This window comes from Hirundo rustica, unplaced genomic scaffold (genome assembly GCF_015227805.2).
Source record: "Hirundo rustica isolate bHirRus1 unplaced genomic scaffold, bHirRus1.pri.v3 scaffold_135_arrow_ctg1, whole genome shotgun sequence".
NCBI lineage: Eukaryota > Metazoa > Chordata > Aves > Passeriformes > Hirundinidae > Hirundo > Hirundo rustica.
Genome location: NW_026690221.1, coordinates 29,215 through 44,849, shown reverse-complemented (window position 1 = coordinate 44,849; position 15,635 = coordinate 29,215). Strand labels below are relative to the sequence as shown.

Genomic DNA, 15,635 nt, shown 5'->3' with positions numbered 1-15,635 from the left:
TCAGCCAGGTCCATGTTAGCAGCATTGCTTTGCTCAAAACATTTCCTCTTGCTCAGCTCTTGAGGCCTAAGGCTTCAGCTCCTTCAGCTCCTGGTACTGAGCTGCTCATGCTGAATGAGACAACTCACAGAGAAGAATACAGTTCATGCAATTCCTTCTGGGACACTGAGAGAGAAGGCTGTGAAAACAGGAGCATTGTTTGGTGTGGCCTCCTCTCTGCCCTTCACGCCTTTCAGCGCTTTGAAGCAGCCAAGAGCTCTCTCCAAGAGTGCAATGAAGCAGCTGTTCCTGCTCCCAGGTCTGGCTCTTCCCAGTCTCTGACCTTGCCTGCTTTTGTCCCTCTTGCTGTGCCCTCTGTGCCCCCTGTGCTCGGTGGCTGCTGCCCAGCACTGTGGAACTGGCACAGATCCAGTGGCTGAGACCCTCCTTTCTCTGCCCTTGGAGCTGCCTGCTCACAGCAGCCTTTTCCATCTGGAAGCTCCACGTGGAGAGGGAGTCCCCACCTCTGTTCCTTGCACAACCTCCAGGAGCCCAGGGCTGCCATCTCAAGTCCCTGCTGGCCCTGAGGGCTCCCAGGTGCCTCAGGCTGCTGTGACACCACTGCACACGGGAGGGAAGAGTGGCAGGGGCTGTGCTGAAAGTCAGCTCCATGTGCTGCTGCTGCTGCTGTGGGGGTCATTTGTGCAGCCCTGCCCCAGAGTGAGGGATCAGATCCAGGCACTGCTGCTGCTCCCTGGGGATCAGCCACCATTTGGTTGTTGCTGTCAGGGCCAGCAGAAGCGGTGGCTGGAGCAGCGGGTGCTGACAGTGCCCCAAGCCCCGGGGCTGGAGGGGTCCCTGGGCTGGGGCTGGCAGGGAGCTGCCCCTTGTTCTCCCTCTGCCTCCCGCAGAGCTGGGCCGGGCACAAGTGGGGCAGCACAGCAAACAGGGAGCCTGCCAGTCTCTTCCAGCCCTGTCTGCTCACAGTTTGGGCCTTGGAGCTTCAGGTGGACACAGGCAGCTGCTTCTGCTCCCTCTGTGTGTCCCTGTGTTCAGCAGTGCTGCTCCATCAGTCTGTGCCCAGCAGTGGGGAAAAGCCTCAGCCCTGCAGGGCCTGAGCAGCTCAGCCAGCGGGAAGGGAGCTGCTCCACACGGGAACCAGCAGCAAAGGACTGTAACACCTTGTTCTTGGGCAGAGCCCAAATTCTGTGAGGGAATAACAGAATTATTCATATGCAGTGGTGCAACAGCAGTGCAGGTGCTGTGCCTGCAAACACATGGCTCAAGATATGCAAAAGCATTCTGCAACTCTTGACTAGAACAAGATGTCACCAGTGCTGAACTCCAGTTATGTCCAAAGCAACCACCTTACACATCTGCTGGCCCCAGCTACATTTTTTTCTTCAGGGTATCCAAACAAAATTAAACAGAAGAGAAGCATACATTTTGATTGTTTATCAGAAATGTATCTCATTTTGCTGTACATTCCTTTTTTAGGCCGTGTTGTCTGCTTAAAAAGAAAAAGAAAAAAACAAATATATATGAAAGAGGAAAGCAAAATATAAATGTGTAGTGACAAATCTTATAGAACTTTGGATTAAGAGGTAACTGATCTTTTGAAAAAGAGAACTAAGTTATTTACTTTGTAAGTGTTCTGATGGCATGGATCCATCTTACTGACATCAGCATCTTTTTTTTAAAGGTTTTGGTGGTTTTTTTCCAATATTAAGTTATTTTAAATTGTGGTTGAAGCAATAGGAAAGTGAAAGATGGAATGGGCATGACAGTGTCTTGATTGTAAAAATATTACAGTTTGCAACTTGGATGTAAAGTATTGCAAATGAAATTTCAAAATCCCAGTGGATTGTGTGACAACAGCTTTTCCTTGAGGATGTGCAGCAACACAAAGACTTCGTCATGGGGGTGGGGGGCTCGGGGCTTTGTCCTGAGCCACTCTGAATGTCATGAAACAGGACTTAACCTGCCACCAGCCCAGGTCACCTTCTGCCACCGCAGCTCCTTGGACCTTGTGTCCCCCAGAGCAGACACAAAGTGTTTCTGCTGCACTCCCCATAGCATAAATCCACAGAGAGCTGGGATTTTCCCAAGCCTTGTGTCTCCATTGTGCCATATTCCTAAAGAACGAGCAGCTCATCCTGATGAATATGGTGAGTTACACGGATGGTTGTCAGCTCCATTTCCTGCCTAGAAATCCTGAAACTGCTTCTGAATGCTGCTCCCTTCAGCTCTTGGACACCTATTCACACAGAGCTGGGAAAAAAAATCCCCTGGCCACCAGCTTACAAGTGAGTTATGCCAAAGTTAGAGCTCTGTGGGAAATCTCTATCCATTCTTATCCTTTTAATATATCTATACGTGGGGGTGTGCGCTGATGTGTCTTGTACAGAAAGGAAGGATTGTGCAAGCAACGTGACTGACACTTTCACTCTCAAGTATTCATTCCATACCCATGAGGACAAAGACATTATGGAAACCCTGGCACAGACAAACCCTTCTGTCCATGGACAGAGAGATATGCAAGAGCCCCTGGCACACACAGACCCTTCTATCCATGGATACAGAGACATGCAAGAGCCCCTGGCACACACAGACCCTTCTCTCCATGGATACAGAGACATGCAAGAGCCCCTGGCACACACAGACCCTTCTATCCATGGATACAGAGACATGCAAGAGCCCCTGGCACACACAGACCCTTCTCTCCATGGATACAGAGACATGCAAGAGCCCCTGGCACACACAGACCCTTCTATCCATGGATACAGAGACATGCAAGAGCCCCTGGCACACACAGACCCTTTCCCCACAAGCTGCAGGACGTGAGAACACAACCCTTGCAAACACTGACTGCAAGCCACAGCTCTGGGTGCTCCCCATGAAGCTCAGCTCTGGCACCACTGTCTGCCCCAGGCTCCAGGGGATGCAGTGGGAGCCCGGCTGGGCTCTGCCCTGGGGCCATCCTGCAGGGAGAGCTGGAAACAGGGAGCATTTAGGTGCCACAAACAGCCAAGCCAGGGGTGCAGGGCAGCTGGTCCAGCCCGGACTGCACTGCTGTGTGCTGTGCTCTGGGGCTGGGGCTCTGCGCAGAGGGGACTGCACTGGTGTGTGCCAGAGGAGACAAAGAAGCTTCAGCTTTAGTCTAACTGAGGTGGGTGGGTGAGCTGGGAAGAGTGGGGAGGCTCAGGGGGATTCACAGAGCTCATGCTGCTGGAAGGATGAGGAAAAGGGAGAGGGAACTCAGCAGTGAGGAGAGCTGAGGGCTGGAGAGCAGCTCTGAATGACACTAAAATGCTGCTGTACCTCTGAGACATTGCTGTTCTTCTGCCAGGGACAGGATGAGTCCCTAAGCCTGGGACTCGGCCTCCCTCATGGTGAGGGGCATCAAGGAAGGCAACAGTGTGATGGAAACTGCGATGGGCTGGGAACTCACTGGGGGAAAGGAGGGAGCAGTTGTGAAGTAAAAGGCAGCTGGGGAAGAGAACTGTTTAGAGAAGGGCTGAGCTACAGCTTGAGCAAGCTGAAAAATGTCATTTAGGGTCATCCTAGATTGATTTCGTTTCACAAGGTATTGAAAAGGTTTAATTTAGGGGAGATGTCATGTTTTCCCTTGGAGATGTACATTCTCCAAACTTGAGCAGCACTGCCAAAACGCTCAAGCAAGTCTCTGCTGCAGGTCACACTGTTTCTTCTTTGGCTGATTCCGGCCCGGTGCTGAGCTCCAGCAGAGCCCTGGCAGAGCCCAGAGCAGCCTCAGCATCCGCAGAGCCCGGCTGCAAGGAGAGAAAGCAGAAACCGCCCATCAGCTGAAGGCTCCTGTGCCCTTGTCCCAGCTGCCCGCGGTGCCCAGGCCATGCTGGCCGTGCTCAGAGCGGTGCCCAAAGCTGCCCATCATTGCTGCCTTTGGCAGCAGAGCAGGAGGGCAGGACATGTGCCCAGCCTGCAGCCAGCCATGGCACATCCACCTCCTCAGCAGCTGCCCAGAGCAGGATGCTCCTGTGCTCGCTGCCATCTCCCAAAAGCTCTTATCCCACCCATGCCAAGAAGATGGGGACCCACCTCACGCCATCCGCCGCTGGAAGAAAAGCTGCTCCCAAAGGATGTCCTCAGCCTTCTCCAAGGGCACGGCCCATCCATGCCACAGCTGGTCCCAAGCACTTCCCCATCCAGACTGGACACTGCCTGGAAGGCTTCCTTTAGAAAAACAAACAACAAATTAAGGAAAATAGATTACAGACAAAAAGGAAAAACAAGGGAAAAAATAAAAGATCTTATGTCAGTCACAGCTTGAGGAAGGCCCAACCCCTGCATGCTAGGGAAAAACCCACCCACAGGTGAGGGAAGCCCATGCTTTCTCCCTTCCCCCCTGCACTGCCCCCCAAAAGTGATGGTGATCCCAAAGCAAACAAGGGGAGTGAAGCAGCCCAAGCCCTTCCTTGACTGCAAAGCAAAGCACAGGGGCACAGGTGCTGGAGTCCCACCTCTGCTCCTGCCATGGGGGTTTGTTTGTGTCAGGCTGGCTGCCCCAGCCCCAGCCCAGGGCACGGTGGGTGGTGGGGGCTGTTGGCAGGGCCAGGAGCCAACTCCCATTTTGTAACCACCCCAGCCCATGGCCCCAGCCCTGACAAAAATCAGCCTGGCAGCCCACTGAAGAATCAGTTGCATCAGCCCCAGCAAAGGGGGAACCTTTGGTTCCTGGCCAGGCTGTGCAATGCCCAAATCTGGGAGCATCCCCCTGCATGTGGACTCATCTGCAAATTCACTGTGGAGCCTGGCTTTGAAGAAGGTGGCAGAATCAAAGTCCATCAACTTCAGCTTTGTGCTGGCCAGGTCGAGGAAGAGCTTGTCATCCTTGATGTCATCCTCGCTGTCTCCAGCAGCAGCAGCCCCACCTGGTACAGCTCCTCCAGGGGCTCCTTCTCCTTGCCCTGGGGGTGAGACCAGGCTGTCAGTGTTCTGCCCAGGGCCCCAGCTGTCAGTGAACCAGGACAAGCCAAACCAGCTGGGATGGCAGCCACCAGTGCTGGGCAGACACGCTCAGCTCCAGCACAAGGGCTGTGTGTTCCCATCTGATGATCCCTGTGCAGTGACACAGGCAGCAGAAAAAATGTCTGGGTTTCTTTGCTTCTGATTGCCAAGGCATGTGTGCAGCTGTAACTTACCAGGGCCCTGCATCAAAGGGTGCCTGTGGCTCTCTCCCTTCTTCTATGGCAGATGAATATCCTGCATCCAAGGATCACAGAAGATGTCTTCTAATGAAGGCCTGTCCACGTCTAGCATGGTTAAACACCTCCTGATCAGATCTTGGCACTCTGGGGAGAGAAACCAGAAACCGCCGGTCAGTTGGAGAAGGCTCCTGTCTGCTTTGCCCCACTATTCCCATGCCCAGGCCATGCTGGATGTGCTCAGAGCTGGGCCTAAACTTTCCCATCAATTCTCTGTTTTGGAGGAGAGCAGGAGAGCAGGACATGTGCCACCTCCTCAGCAGCTGCCAGAGCAGGATGCTCACGAGCCCGCTGCTGTCTCCCAGCACTGGTATTGCCCCCGTGCCCAGAGATGAGGATCCACCTTGAGAGAGCCGTTCTGGCAGCAAGAGCTGATGGTCCCAGCTGATGTTCTGGCCCTTCCTGAAAGGGTGCTCCCCGCAGACCATCTGGTGCAGCAGGATGCCCAGGGACCAGATGGTAGCTGGCTTGCCATAGTACCAGCCAAAGTGGGTCCATTCCGGGGGACTGTATGACGGTGTTCCTATGGAATACAGATGGAGCTCATCAGGGGGATGCTGCTGCTCCCAGAGCCTGGCCCCAGCATCCCTGGGCATGCGGAGGCTGCCCCAGTGGCACGTGGTGTGACCCGCTGCCCTCTCGCCAGCACCTGGGACTTGTGTACAACCCTGGGGTTAGAAAAGAAGCCACTGGTGTTGGAAGAGGGCAGTGTAAGTTCTGGCAATGCCCAACCATGACAAGGAACATCCCATTCAGTGCTGGGGAAAAACCATGCCTTCATCCTCCCTGCCTGCATTGCCCCAAAAACATTCTGAAGCCAAGGCAAACCAGGCGAGTGGAGCAGTCCAAGCCCTTTCTCACCTGCACACCAAACTGGCTGCTGCACAGGTTCTGGCTCCACCCCTCTCTGCCACCCCCACACACGGGTGTTTCTGTCAGGCTGGCTGCCCCAGTCCCAGCCCCAGTCCTGGCCAGAGTGGCTGGAAAAGGCTGCCAGCACGGCTGGAAGCTGACCCCCACCTGCCCCTGCTCAAAAGCAACTTGGCTGAAGACTCAGTGCCATGACTGGCAGCAAAAGGGAGAATCCCTGCTGCCACACCCAGGTTGGGTCATGAGATGTTGGGCCAGGAGATGTCCAGAACTGGGAGCACACCCCTGCATGTGCTCACCTGCAAAGTGAGTGTAGGCCGTGTCTTGCAGGTAGGTGCCACAGCCGAAGTCGATCAATTTGGCCTGCCCGGTGGCCAGGTCAACCAGGATGTTTCCTGGTTTGATGTCCCTGTGCAGGACCCCGCAGCTGGTGCAGTGCTGCACGGCCTCCAGCACCTGGCGGAACAGCTCCCGCGCCACCTCCTCTGACAGGAACCCCCGTGCCCGAATGAAATGCCAGAGGTCCTGACATCGTTCCGGGCGCTCCAGCACCATGATGATGTCGTTGGGGAGCTCAAGCCACTCCAGCAGCTGGGCGACACCAGGGAAGCCAGTGGAGACCTTGTGCAGCAGCACGATCTCCAGTGGTGCGCTGGTGCCGTCGGGCTGCGGGAGGAGCACGATGCCGTCAGTGGGGCTGATGCCGTGCCAGGGCTGGGGAAGCCCTCACCCAGCCCGGGATGCTCTGCACCCTGCGCTGGCCCCACGCCCGCTCTCCCTCCAGGCATCCTTGGGGCTTCCACCCTGCCGGGGCTCGGCTCATCCCCGCCCAGCACGCCCCGGCTTCTCCCGCTGGCCCCGCTCACTCACCAGCTGGTCCCAGTGCCGGACGCGGTTCCGTGGCACCCTTTTGATGGCCACCTGCAAACCAAGGGGAGCAGCGGGATGAGCTCAGCACCCGCCCTGCCCAGCCCCATCCTCCATCTCCTGCGCCCGCCGCCGGCCCCGCCGCTCACCGGGGCGCCGTCCGAGAGCCGCGTCGCCGCGAAGACGCTGCCGAAGCCGCCGCGCCCCAGGAGCGACCCCACTCGGTACTGCTCCTTGAGGCCGTGCTGCGCCTTCCCTGCCGGCGAGACGCGGCTGTCAGCGCTCGGCCCGGGGCCAGGAACGGCCCCCGAGCGCCCCTCAACCGCCCCGGGCCGGGCATCCCCAGGCGTTCGCTCCTTGGGACGGGACAGCGGCGGCTCGGGGCCGGCGGCCGCGCTGCCGAGCGGCGGAGCTCGGGCCGGGGAAGCCGCAGCGGAGGCGGCGGGAGCGGCTGCGCCGTGTGTGTCCTCTGCGGGGCCCGGGAGGAGCCGGGGCCGGGGCCGGGGCCGGGGCCGGGGCCGGGGCCGGGGCCGGGGCCGAGCATGGCTCAGGTGCAGGCAAAGGGCAGCGATGCCCCCTTGGCTCCAGGCACTGATGCCCGCCCAGCATCGCCACCGCCAGTACGGCCAGAGCCGGGCGGAGGGGAGACCGCGGCGGGACGCCCGGGGGCGGGGACGGGGCAGCCCCGTCCGGGGCCGGGGATGGGCTGGGGGCATGGCCCGGCCCGGCAGGGGAGAGGGAGACTGGGAGAGGAGGGGGACACCGGGAAAGGGAGACCGGGAGAGGGTGCGGGACTGCGGGAGAGTGTGCGGGAGTGAGGGAGACGGAGGGAAGAAGCAGGACGGGGTAGACAAAATCTCCTTTTTGGCTTAGGCCGCCGCTGCTGCTGCCGCTGCTGCTGCTGCTGCTGCTGCTGCTGCAACTGAAGCCCCGGGGCCGTTTTTCCCAGTGTCCGTTTGTCCGTTGCCCGCTCAGCCCCGCACCGAGCCCCGCGCTCCCCAGGGGCAGCCCCTGAGCCTGTCCAGACACGGGAACTTTGCAGTGTTGAGCCAAGACCCAGAGTCTTGACTCCTGCACGGTGGCACAGGAATCCCCTTGGCTGATGCTGGGCATTGTCCCTGCTGAGGGTCAGACACTGTCAGAGCACATTCCCTGAATGCAGAATTTGTACCTGACCCAAGCACTGCCTTGTGTCTCCAGCATTGCTTTCCAAGAAAAACAGGGGAAGGCATACTGGATGTAGCTCATGGCATTTTACAGTGTCTAAAACTTGTCAAGTCATGGATCTTCAAGGTGAGATCCATTTGGAATTAAGGGGATGGAGAAGTAGTGCAAGATGGAAAAGGGGAGCATTGAAAAAAATTGGGGAAACACATCCTGGATTGTTTCTTTCCATTTTCATTTCATTTCTTAGAAGCTGTTTCCATTTTCCCAGAACCTTTCTCCTGTCTGCTCTTTCCAAGAAACTTTCCTGGAGAATGAGGTGCAGCTTCTGTCACAAGATGTGCCACCAACTGCAGCTTCCCTTGGCTTTCCACACTGTGCATGCAGCAGGAGTCTTGCAGCAAAGCAGGACAAATATTTAATAAACCTGACAACTTGTTCTTTCTTTTCCTTGTGGGCTGTGGAGTTGTGCCATTGGTAAGGTTTCCATTGTTACTGTTCTCCCCTAAGAAAACAGGACAGGGTACTGGTGATACCTGCTGGGAGTCTGTTATCGTCCACCCAAGCAGGAAGAAGAAGAGCTGGACAACTTATTCTATAAGCAGCTGGAGAATGTTTCAGGATCACCAGCCCCTGTTCTTGTAGGTGACTTTAACCTGCCAGACATCTGCTGGGATCTCCATACAGCAGAAAAGAGGCAGTGCAGGAAGGTTTTGGAGTGTATGGAGAACAACCTGTTGACACAGCTGGTGTGAGCCCACCAGGGGATGGACTATGTTAGACCTGTTGTTTGCAAATAGAGAAGGACAGGTGGGAGATGTGGTGGTTGGAGGATGCTTGGGACAGAGTGATCAAGAAATGAGAGAGTTCCCGATATTTGGTGAAATCAGGAGGAAGATCAATAAGACTTTTACACTAAACTTCAAGAGGGCAGACTTTGGCCTATTTAGGAGACTTATTCAGAGAGTTCCTTGGGAAACAGCCTTTAGAAACAATGAAGTCCAGGAAGGGTGGGCATGCTTCAAAGCAGAGATCTTGAGGGCAGAGGAACAGACTGTGTGCTGAAAGATGAGCTGACGAGGCAAACGTCCATCCTGGATGGGCAACTAGTTTTGAAAGATCTTAGGAATAAAAAGAGGACTTATCATCTTTGGAAGGAGGGTCAGGTCTCTCAGGAGGTATTTAAGAGAGTTGCTAGGGCATGTAGGAAAAACAGTAGGGTGGCCAAAGCTCAGTTCAAACTTATTTTGGCAACTTTTGTAAAGGATAATAAAAAAATGTTTTTAAAAATATATTAACAGCAAAAGGAAGGGTAAGACCAACCTTTGTTCTCTGCTGGATGTGCGAGGGAACTCAGTAGCTGCAGATGAGGAGAAGGCAGAAGTGCTTGATGCCTTCTTTTCCTCAGTCTTTAGTGGGAAGACAGCTTGTCCTCAGAACAACTGCCCTCCTGGGCTGGTAGATGGTGTCAGGGAGCAGAATGGTCCCCCTGTTATCCAGGAGGAGGCAGTCAGAGAACTGCTGAGATGCTTAGATGTTCATAAATCTATGGGCCCAGATGGGATCCATCCCAAGGTGATGAGGGAGCTGGCAGATGAGCCTGCAAAGCCGCTCTCCATCATTTACCAACATTCCTGGCTCACTGCTGAGGTTCCAGGTGACAGGAAGCTGGCCAATGTGACACCATTCAGAAGAAGGGTGGGAAGGAGGATCCTGGTAATTAGAGGCCAGTCAGCCTGACCTCAGTACCCGGTAAGGTCATGGAGCAGTTTATATTGAGTGTCATCACACAGCACCTGCAGGATGGCCAGGGTATCAGACCCAGCCAGCATGGGTTTAGGAGGGGTAGGTCATGTTTGACCAGCCTGCTCTCCTTTTATGACCAGGTGACCCACCTGGTGGATGTGGGAATGCTGTGGATGTTGTGTATTTGGACTTCAGCAAGGCCTTTGACACTGTCTCCCACAGCACACTCCTGGAAAAGCTGGCAGCCCACGGCTTGGACAGGAGCACTCTTTGCTGGGTTAAGAACTGTCTGCATGGCCGGGCCCAGAGAGTGCTGGGGAACGGTGCTGCATGCAGCTGGCAGCCAGTCACCAGTGGTGTTCCTCAGGGGTCTGTGCTGGGGCCAGCTCTGTTCAGGATTTTTTTTGACGACATGGATGAGGTAATGAGTTTTTTATTAGCAAATTTGCAGATGACACGAAGCTGGGAGCATGTGTAGATCTGTTAGAAGGTAGGAGGGCTCTGCAGAGAGACCTGGAACAGTTGGATGGGTGGGCAGAGTCCAATAAGATGAGGTTTAATAAGTCTAAGTGCTGAGTTCAGCATTTTGGGCACAATACCCCCTGCAGCGCTCTAGGCTGGGGACGGTGTGGCTGGACAGTGCCCCAGCAGAAAGGGACCTGTTCCACTGATGGACAGCAGGCTGGACATGAGCCAGCAGTGTGCCCAGGTGGCCAAGAAAACCAATGGCACCTGGCCTGGATCAGGAATGGTGTGGCCAGCAGGAGCAGGGAGGTCATTCTTCCCCTGTACTCGGCACTGGTGAGGCCACACCTGGAGTGCTGTGTCCAGTTCTGGGCCCCTCAGTTTAGGAAGGACGTTGAGATGCTTGAGTGCATCCAGAGGAGGGCAACAAGGCTGGTGAGGGACTTGGAACACAGGTCCTGTGAGGAGTGGCTGAGGGAGCTGGGCTTGTTTGTCCTGGAGAAAAGGAGACCCAGAGGTGACCTTATCACTCTCTACAACTTCCTGAAGGGTGGTTGTAGTCAGCTGGGGGTGGTCTCTTTCTCCAGGCAGCAACTGACAAAATGAGAGGACACAGTCTGAAGCTGTGTCAAGCGAAATACAGGTTGGATATTAGGAAAAAGAAGGTGTGATAAAATATTGGAATGATCTGCCCAGAGAGGTGGTGGCAGCACCATCCCTGCAGGTGTTTGAAAAAAGTTTGGATGTTACACTCAGTGCCATGGTTTTGTTGAGGTGTTTGGGCATGGGTTGGGCTCGATGATCTTGAAGATCTCTTCCAACATAGTGATTCCATGATTCTGTGAATTGTTAGGGAGTACAAGCCTGGCTGAATGCAGAGAAGGAATCTCCAGAACCTGCAGCCAGAAGTTGAGGGTTGTGTGATAATCATTTCAACAACACCATGGACATTTCGAAAGTGATCCAGAATGTGAAAATGTGCTGACAGAGGGAATTTGTTTCTGTGTTCAGTTTAGATGTTTCTACATCTGATGCACTGATACAAATCAAGAGTACAATCAGTTCATTGGAAGCAGCAGAACAAGCCTCTGCGAGTAGATGACAGAAAGAATCTGAAAAGGCGAAATGGAGGGAATGACTTTGTGAACTTGGCCCATAAGAAGGGTCATTTTGTCCAAATCATTTCCAATCCATTCCCTCTCTTTTGTCATTCCTAACAAGGGCATTTGCATCTCAGATTTCCCATGAAATGAGAATCCTGAGCTTGTGGAACTGCCTGAAAGATGCCCTGTTCCTCTGCAGGGACACTCAGGCTGAAACAGGAGCCTGAGCCCTGTCTTGGGAAACCTCCTCCGAGCTGGAATTTGTGCTGTGCTGGGAGAGGAGGAGGAGGAGGGGGAGAACGATGGGCGCTGTGTGTCAGGAGCAGGAGGTTTGGGCCGCAGGACATTCCGCCTGTGCCGCTGCCCCGCAATCGGCGGCCGTGCCCGGGGCTCTGGGCCTGGCCCCGCGTGCGCTGAGCTCCCGACACTGCGGGAGCTCCCTGGGCTGGGCTCAGGTTCTGCTGGGACTGGGCAGCAGGCTGGGCTCCAACTGGGATCAGCAGCACCTGGAAATACCTCTGGGCATCTCCACTTTGTGCTGCTGCTCGGAAGAAATGATGAAGCGAGTTGAGAAGTTCTCATTCTTTTTTTTTCTTCTGGTGGATTTTTTCAGTTTATTTGACTCTCCAGAGGCAATTTCTGATGGCCTCTGTCAATTGATTCTATTTCAGCAGCACAAGCATCAGGGCTGTGTTTGAGCACTGCAAATGTGGCCTGTGTGGCTTTAACTCTCCTCAGCTTTGAGCTCAGGGACCTGTGAACATTTGGAGATCTGCTACTCATGATGCCAGAGTTCCCTGTCACAAAGGCACTCTAAATGGCACCAATCGAAAGAGGCAATTGCAGTTTTATGGATAAAATTCAAGTGGCAAGCAGAAGAGGGGCAAGAGCAGCCATGATCTACAATTCCCAAGGGAAAGGCAGCAGCAGCAGCCTCCTGCTGTCACCTCAGGGTGAGTAAAACAGTGCTGAAAACAGCGCTGGAACCCGATCCTTTCTTTCTCTGAAGGCTGGCTCAGGGCAGCACAGCCAGGCCCGGAGGAATCAGGGCTGTTTGTGGGTGATTGTTGCTCTACTCCAGAAATTCAGCTGGAAAATCCCTGGGAAGCCGAGGCAGGAGCAGGTGGGAAGGGGCCGGCGCTGCTGCTGCTCCTGCCCGGGAGCCCCGGCTGGGCCGGGCCGGCGCCCGCTGCGCTGCGGCTCCTGCTGCTGCCAGAGCCGGGCGGGACTCGGGGACAGGGAATGGACACGGGGGGACAGCAAAGGCCTGGGCGGCTGCAGGGATGTTGGCGCTGGGGCCAGCGCCAGCACACAGCTTCAGCCGCAATGAACCCCGAGGGAAACGCTGGGGAAAGGCTCCATTTCAGCCTTTCTTTACTCATGGCTGTGAAGGGACCGAAATCAAAGGAGAACAAGCAGGGCCCGACCCCTTCTCCTTTGGGAGGAGCCCCGTGCCTGGGGCTGTGAGGGGCTGTGAAGGGCTGTGAGGGATTGTGAGGGGGAAAAGGGTCTCTGAGAGGCTGTGGGAGGCCAGGCACCTCATGGAACCAAGGGTCCATTATGACACTGCGGAACCAAGGAGATTCCTGTTGACAGCACAGAACCTCATGGAACCAAGGGGCCATTGTGGCACAGCAAGGCCTTGTGGAACCAAAGAGACCATGGTGACACTACAGAACCTCATGGATCATGGATCCTTGTGACACTGCAGAACCAAGGAGAATGTTGTTGGCAGAGTGTCTGAGCACAGCTGCTGCAGGGATCCATGTACAGGTATGACTATGGAATGGGATAGACCAGACCAGGATAGTCCCGTTGGGAATGATCTGCAGTTCAGAGCAGAATGATGGTCTGGTCCAAGTGCCCGACCCCTCCAGGACTGACCAAAAGTGAAAGCAGTCATTAAGGGCACTGTCCAAATGTCTCTTAAACACTGACAGCCTTGGGGCATCAACCACCTCTCCAGGGAGCCTGTGCAGTGTTTGAGCACCCTCTCAGGAAAGAAACACTTTCTCCTGTGCAGTCTAAACCATCCCTGGTACAGCTTTGACCCATTCTCCCACGTTCCATCCCAGGATATGAGGGAGAAGAGAAAGGGAAATGCAGGGCAGAGCCAGGGGGCAGCGAGATGGGAGTGTGCAGCCTGCAGGGACACAGCAGCAGCTGTGGGACAGCGCAGGACAAGCTGTGCTGGACATGGCCAAGGGCCCTGGCAGGGCTGGCAGTGCCCAGGAGAAGCCAAGTCTTGGTGCCCTGGGGCACTGCAGGGTCTGTGCCACCAAGGGCTGTGAGGAGACACCTTGTCCTGAGGCCCTGGGGCCTCCTGGCACAGCCCCAGCAAGGCTGGGCACTGTCAGCCCCTTGTCCTGCCCTCAGCATCCCCCCACATCCCAGTGGCCTCAGGGATCTGCTGGGACCAGTCCCTGGGGAGCCTTGGGCAGGAATGGCCCTGGGGGGCTCCTTAATGCTCCCAGGGACTGCAGGTTTTCCAAAGGACTTTGGGTTTTGCTTTGGCCTGGGAGTCTCTGAGGGGTTTGTGCAATCATGGCCTCCAATGATCTGCTGTAATTAGTCCCTTGAGTTGTTTTGTCAGTAACAACACTCAGTGGAGCTCATTAATGCCTCAAAGTACTCAAGAGTCATTAAAGTACTACTTTTTGACACTGAATCCCTGAGAGGTTTATGCAGTCATGGCCTCCAATTATCCAATATTTAATGAGTCCCTAGAGAGGCTTTGTATTGACACTCAGTGGGGCTCATTCATGCTCTGAGATACTCAAGGTTTTTAAGGTACTTTGGGTTTTCTTTTCCACACTGAGTCTCTGAGAGGTTTTTGGGCAATCATGGCCTCCAGTTCTCTCCTCCAAGGAGTCCATGAGGAGCCTGTGTTGGGGATGGACCTCAGTGGGACCCATGAATGCTGTGAGACACTTCGGGTTTTCCCTGTGACTTGGACTGCTGGAAAGGTTTGTGCAATCTCCTCTCAAGCCCTGAGGGCTCAGCACCAAATGCACCACAGGGCTCACTAGGATCAAGCAAGTCCTGACAAACCATGCTGTGCCTTGATTTCCCTCTGGTCTGGTGCAGTTCATTAGGATTGTTTTCTACAACAGTTATGGAGGAAGATTTCAAAGAGCTTCTAAGAAATACACATTCCTGTTATAAAGGGTGTGTTTTATTACTTTTCTCTTTGGAGCAGAGGTGATTGCAGCATTCTGTGATTGATATTGATCCAGGGTCGCTCCTCAGGAGGTCTGCAAGGGGCTGTGGCCATGGACACTGCCCTGACCCCACTGCTGGGTTTGGGTGCCACAGCAACCGTGAGCAGTTCAAGTTTCCTTGGAAACACTGGGGAGGACTGGGACATACTGGGACACACTGGGAACGCTGTGGGAGACACTGGGACATACTGGGAGTGATACTGGGGAGGACTGGGACACACTGGGAGCACAGGGAATGCCGAGGGGGAATCTGGTCAGACTGGGATGGACTGTGGGGGTACACTGAGACATACTGGGACATACTGGGAGTGATACTGGGAGATAGTGGGGCAAACTGGATATACTGTGAGTGATACTGGGGCATACTGGGACAAACTAGGGAAGCTGGGAACACTGTGGGGAAGACTGGGGGACACTTGGACATACTGTGGATATCACCAAGTGGAACTGGAAGGAAATGGGAATGAACTCAGGTGTACTGGGAGGGCCCAGAAGGGCACTGGGGGTATACTGGGCTGTACTGGGGATGAACTGGGCTTTAGTGGGCAGGACAGGGGGGGGCACTGCGGTTGTACTGGGCTGTACTGGGAATGAACTCGGCTCTGCTGGAAGGGACTGGAGGGTGGAATGGGCTGTTCCCGCCTTCACCTATTTGCGGAGGCTCCTGCCTATCACCGCTTGCAGTTAATCACCGCTGGAGATCGGGGCTTCAGGGGCGGTGCCGGGTGTCGGCGCCATCTTTTCTTTTTGCCTCTAACTCCCGTCATGCCCCGAAGCCCGATAGAGCCCCATTGCAGCCGGGACTACATCGCCCGTCATGCCCCGCGCTCCACAGAATGCGGGTATCACCCCCCCCCCGTGTCCCCTAAGTGTCCCCCAGACCCTCCAGCATGCCTCAGTGTCCCCTCAGCGCCCATTCGGGATTCCCCAGAAGCGACTTCGCATCCTCTGAATTGATGCCGTTACAGCCACTCCTG

At 55.2% G+C, this 15,635-nt stretch overlaps 1 protein-coding gene across 1 annotated transcript; it reads right to left on the bottom strand.

Moving 5' to 3' along the window:
- Positions 1-4,848: 4,848 nt before the first annotated feature.
- On the bottom strand, positions 4,849-15,425 carry LOC120747654 (serine/threonine-protein kinase pim-1-like). The gene is made up of 7 exons (XM_040053678.1): positions 15,334-15,425; positions 7,109-7,355; positions 6,963-7,013; positions 6,392-6,758; positions 5,566-5,745; positions 5,160-5,309; positions 4,849-4,925 (listed from the first exon to the last, which is right to left on the bottom strand). The coding sequence occupies exons 1-6, from the start codon at positions 15,423-15,425 to the stop codon at positions 5,203-5,205; spliced, it is 1,044 nt and encodes a 347-aa protein (XP_039909612.1). The 3' UTR covers positions 4,849-4,925; positions 5,160-5,202.
- Positions 15,426-15,635: the final 210 nt, after the last annotated feature.

What these genes read in the sequence shown, in the direction of transcription:
- LOC120747654 (XM_040053678.1), bottom strand. Translation starts at nt 15,425, where the DNA reads ATGACGGGAGTTAGAGGCAAAAAGAAAAGATGGCGCCGACACCCGGCA. An exon ending in GCGGTGATTAACTGCAAGCG is followed by an intron (nt 7,356 to 15,333) that starts GTGATAGGCAGG and finishes GCCGCTCGGCAG; the next exon opens with CGCGGCCGCCGGCCCCGAGC. An exon ending in GCCAGAACGGCTCTCTCAAG is followed by an intron (nt 5,310 to 5,565) that starts GTGGATCCTCAT and finishes TTCTCTCCCCAG; the next exon opens with AGTGCCAAGATCTGATCAGG.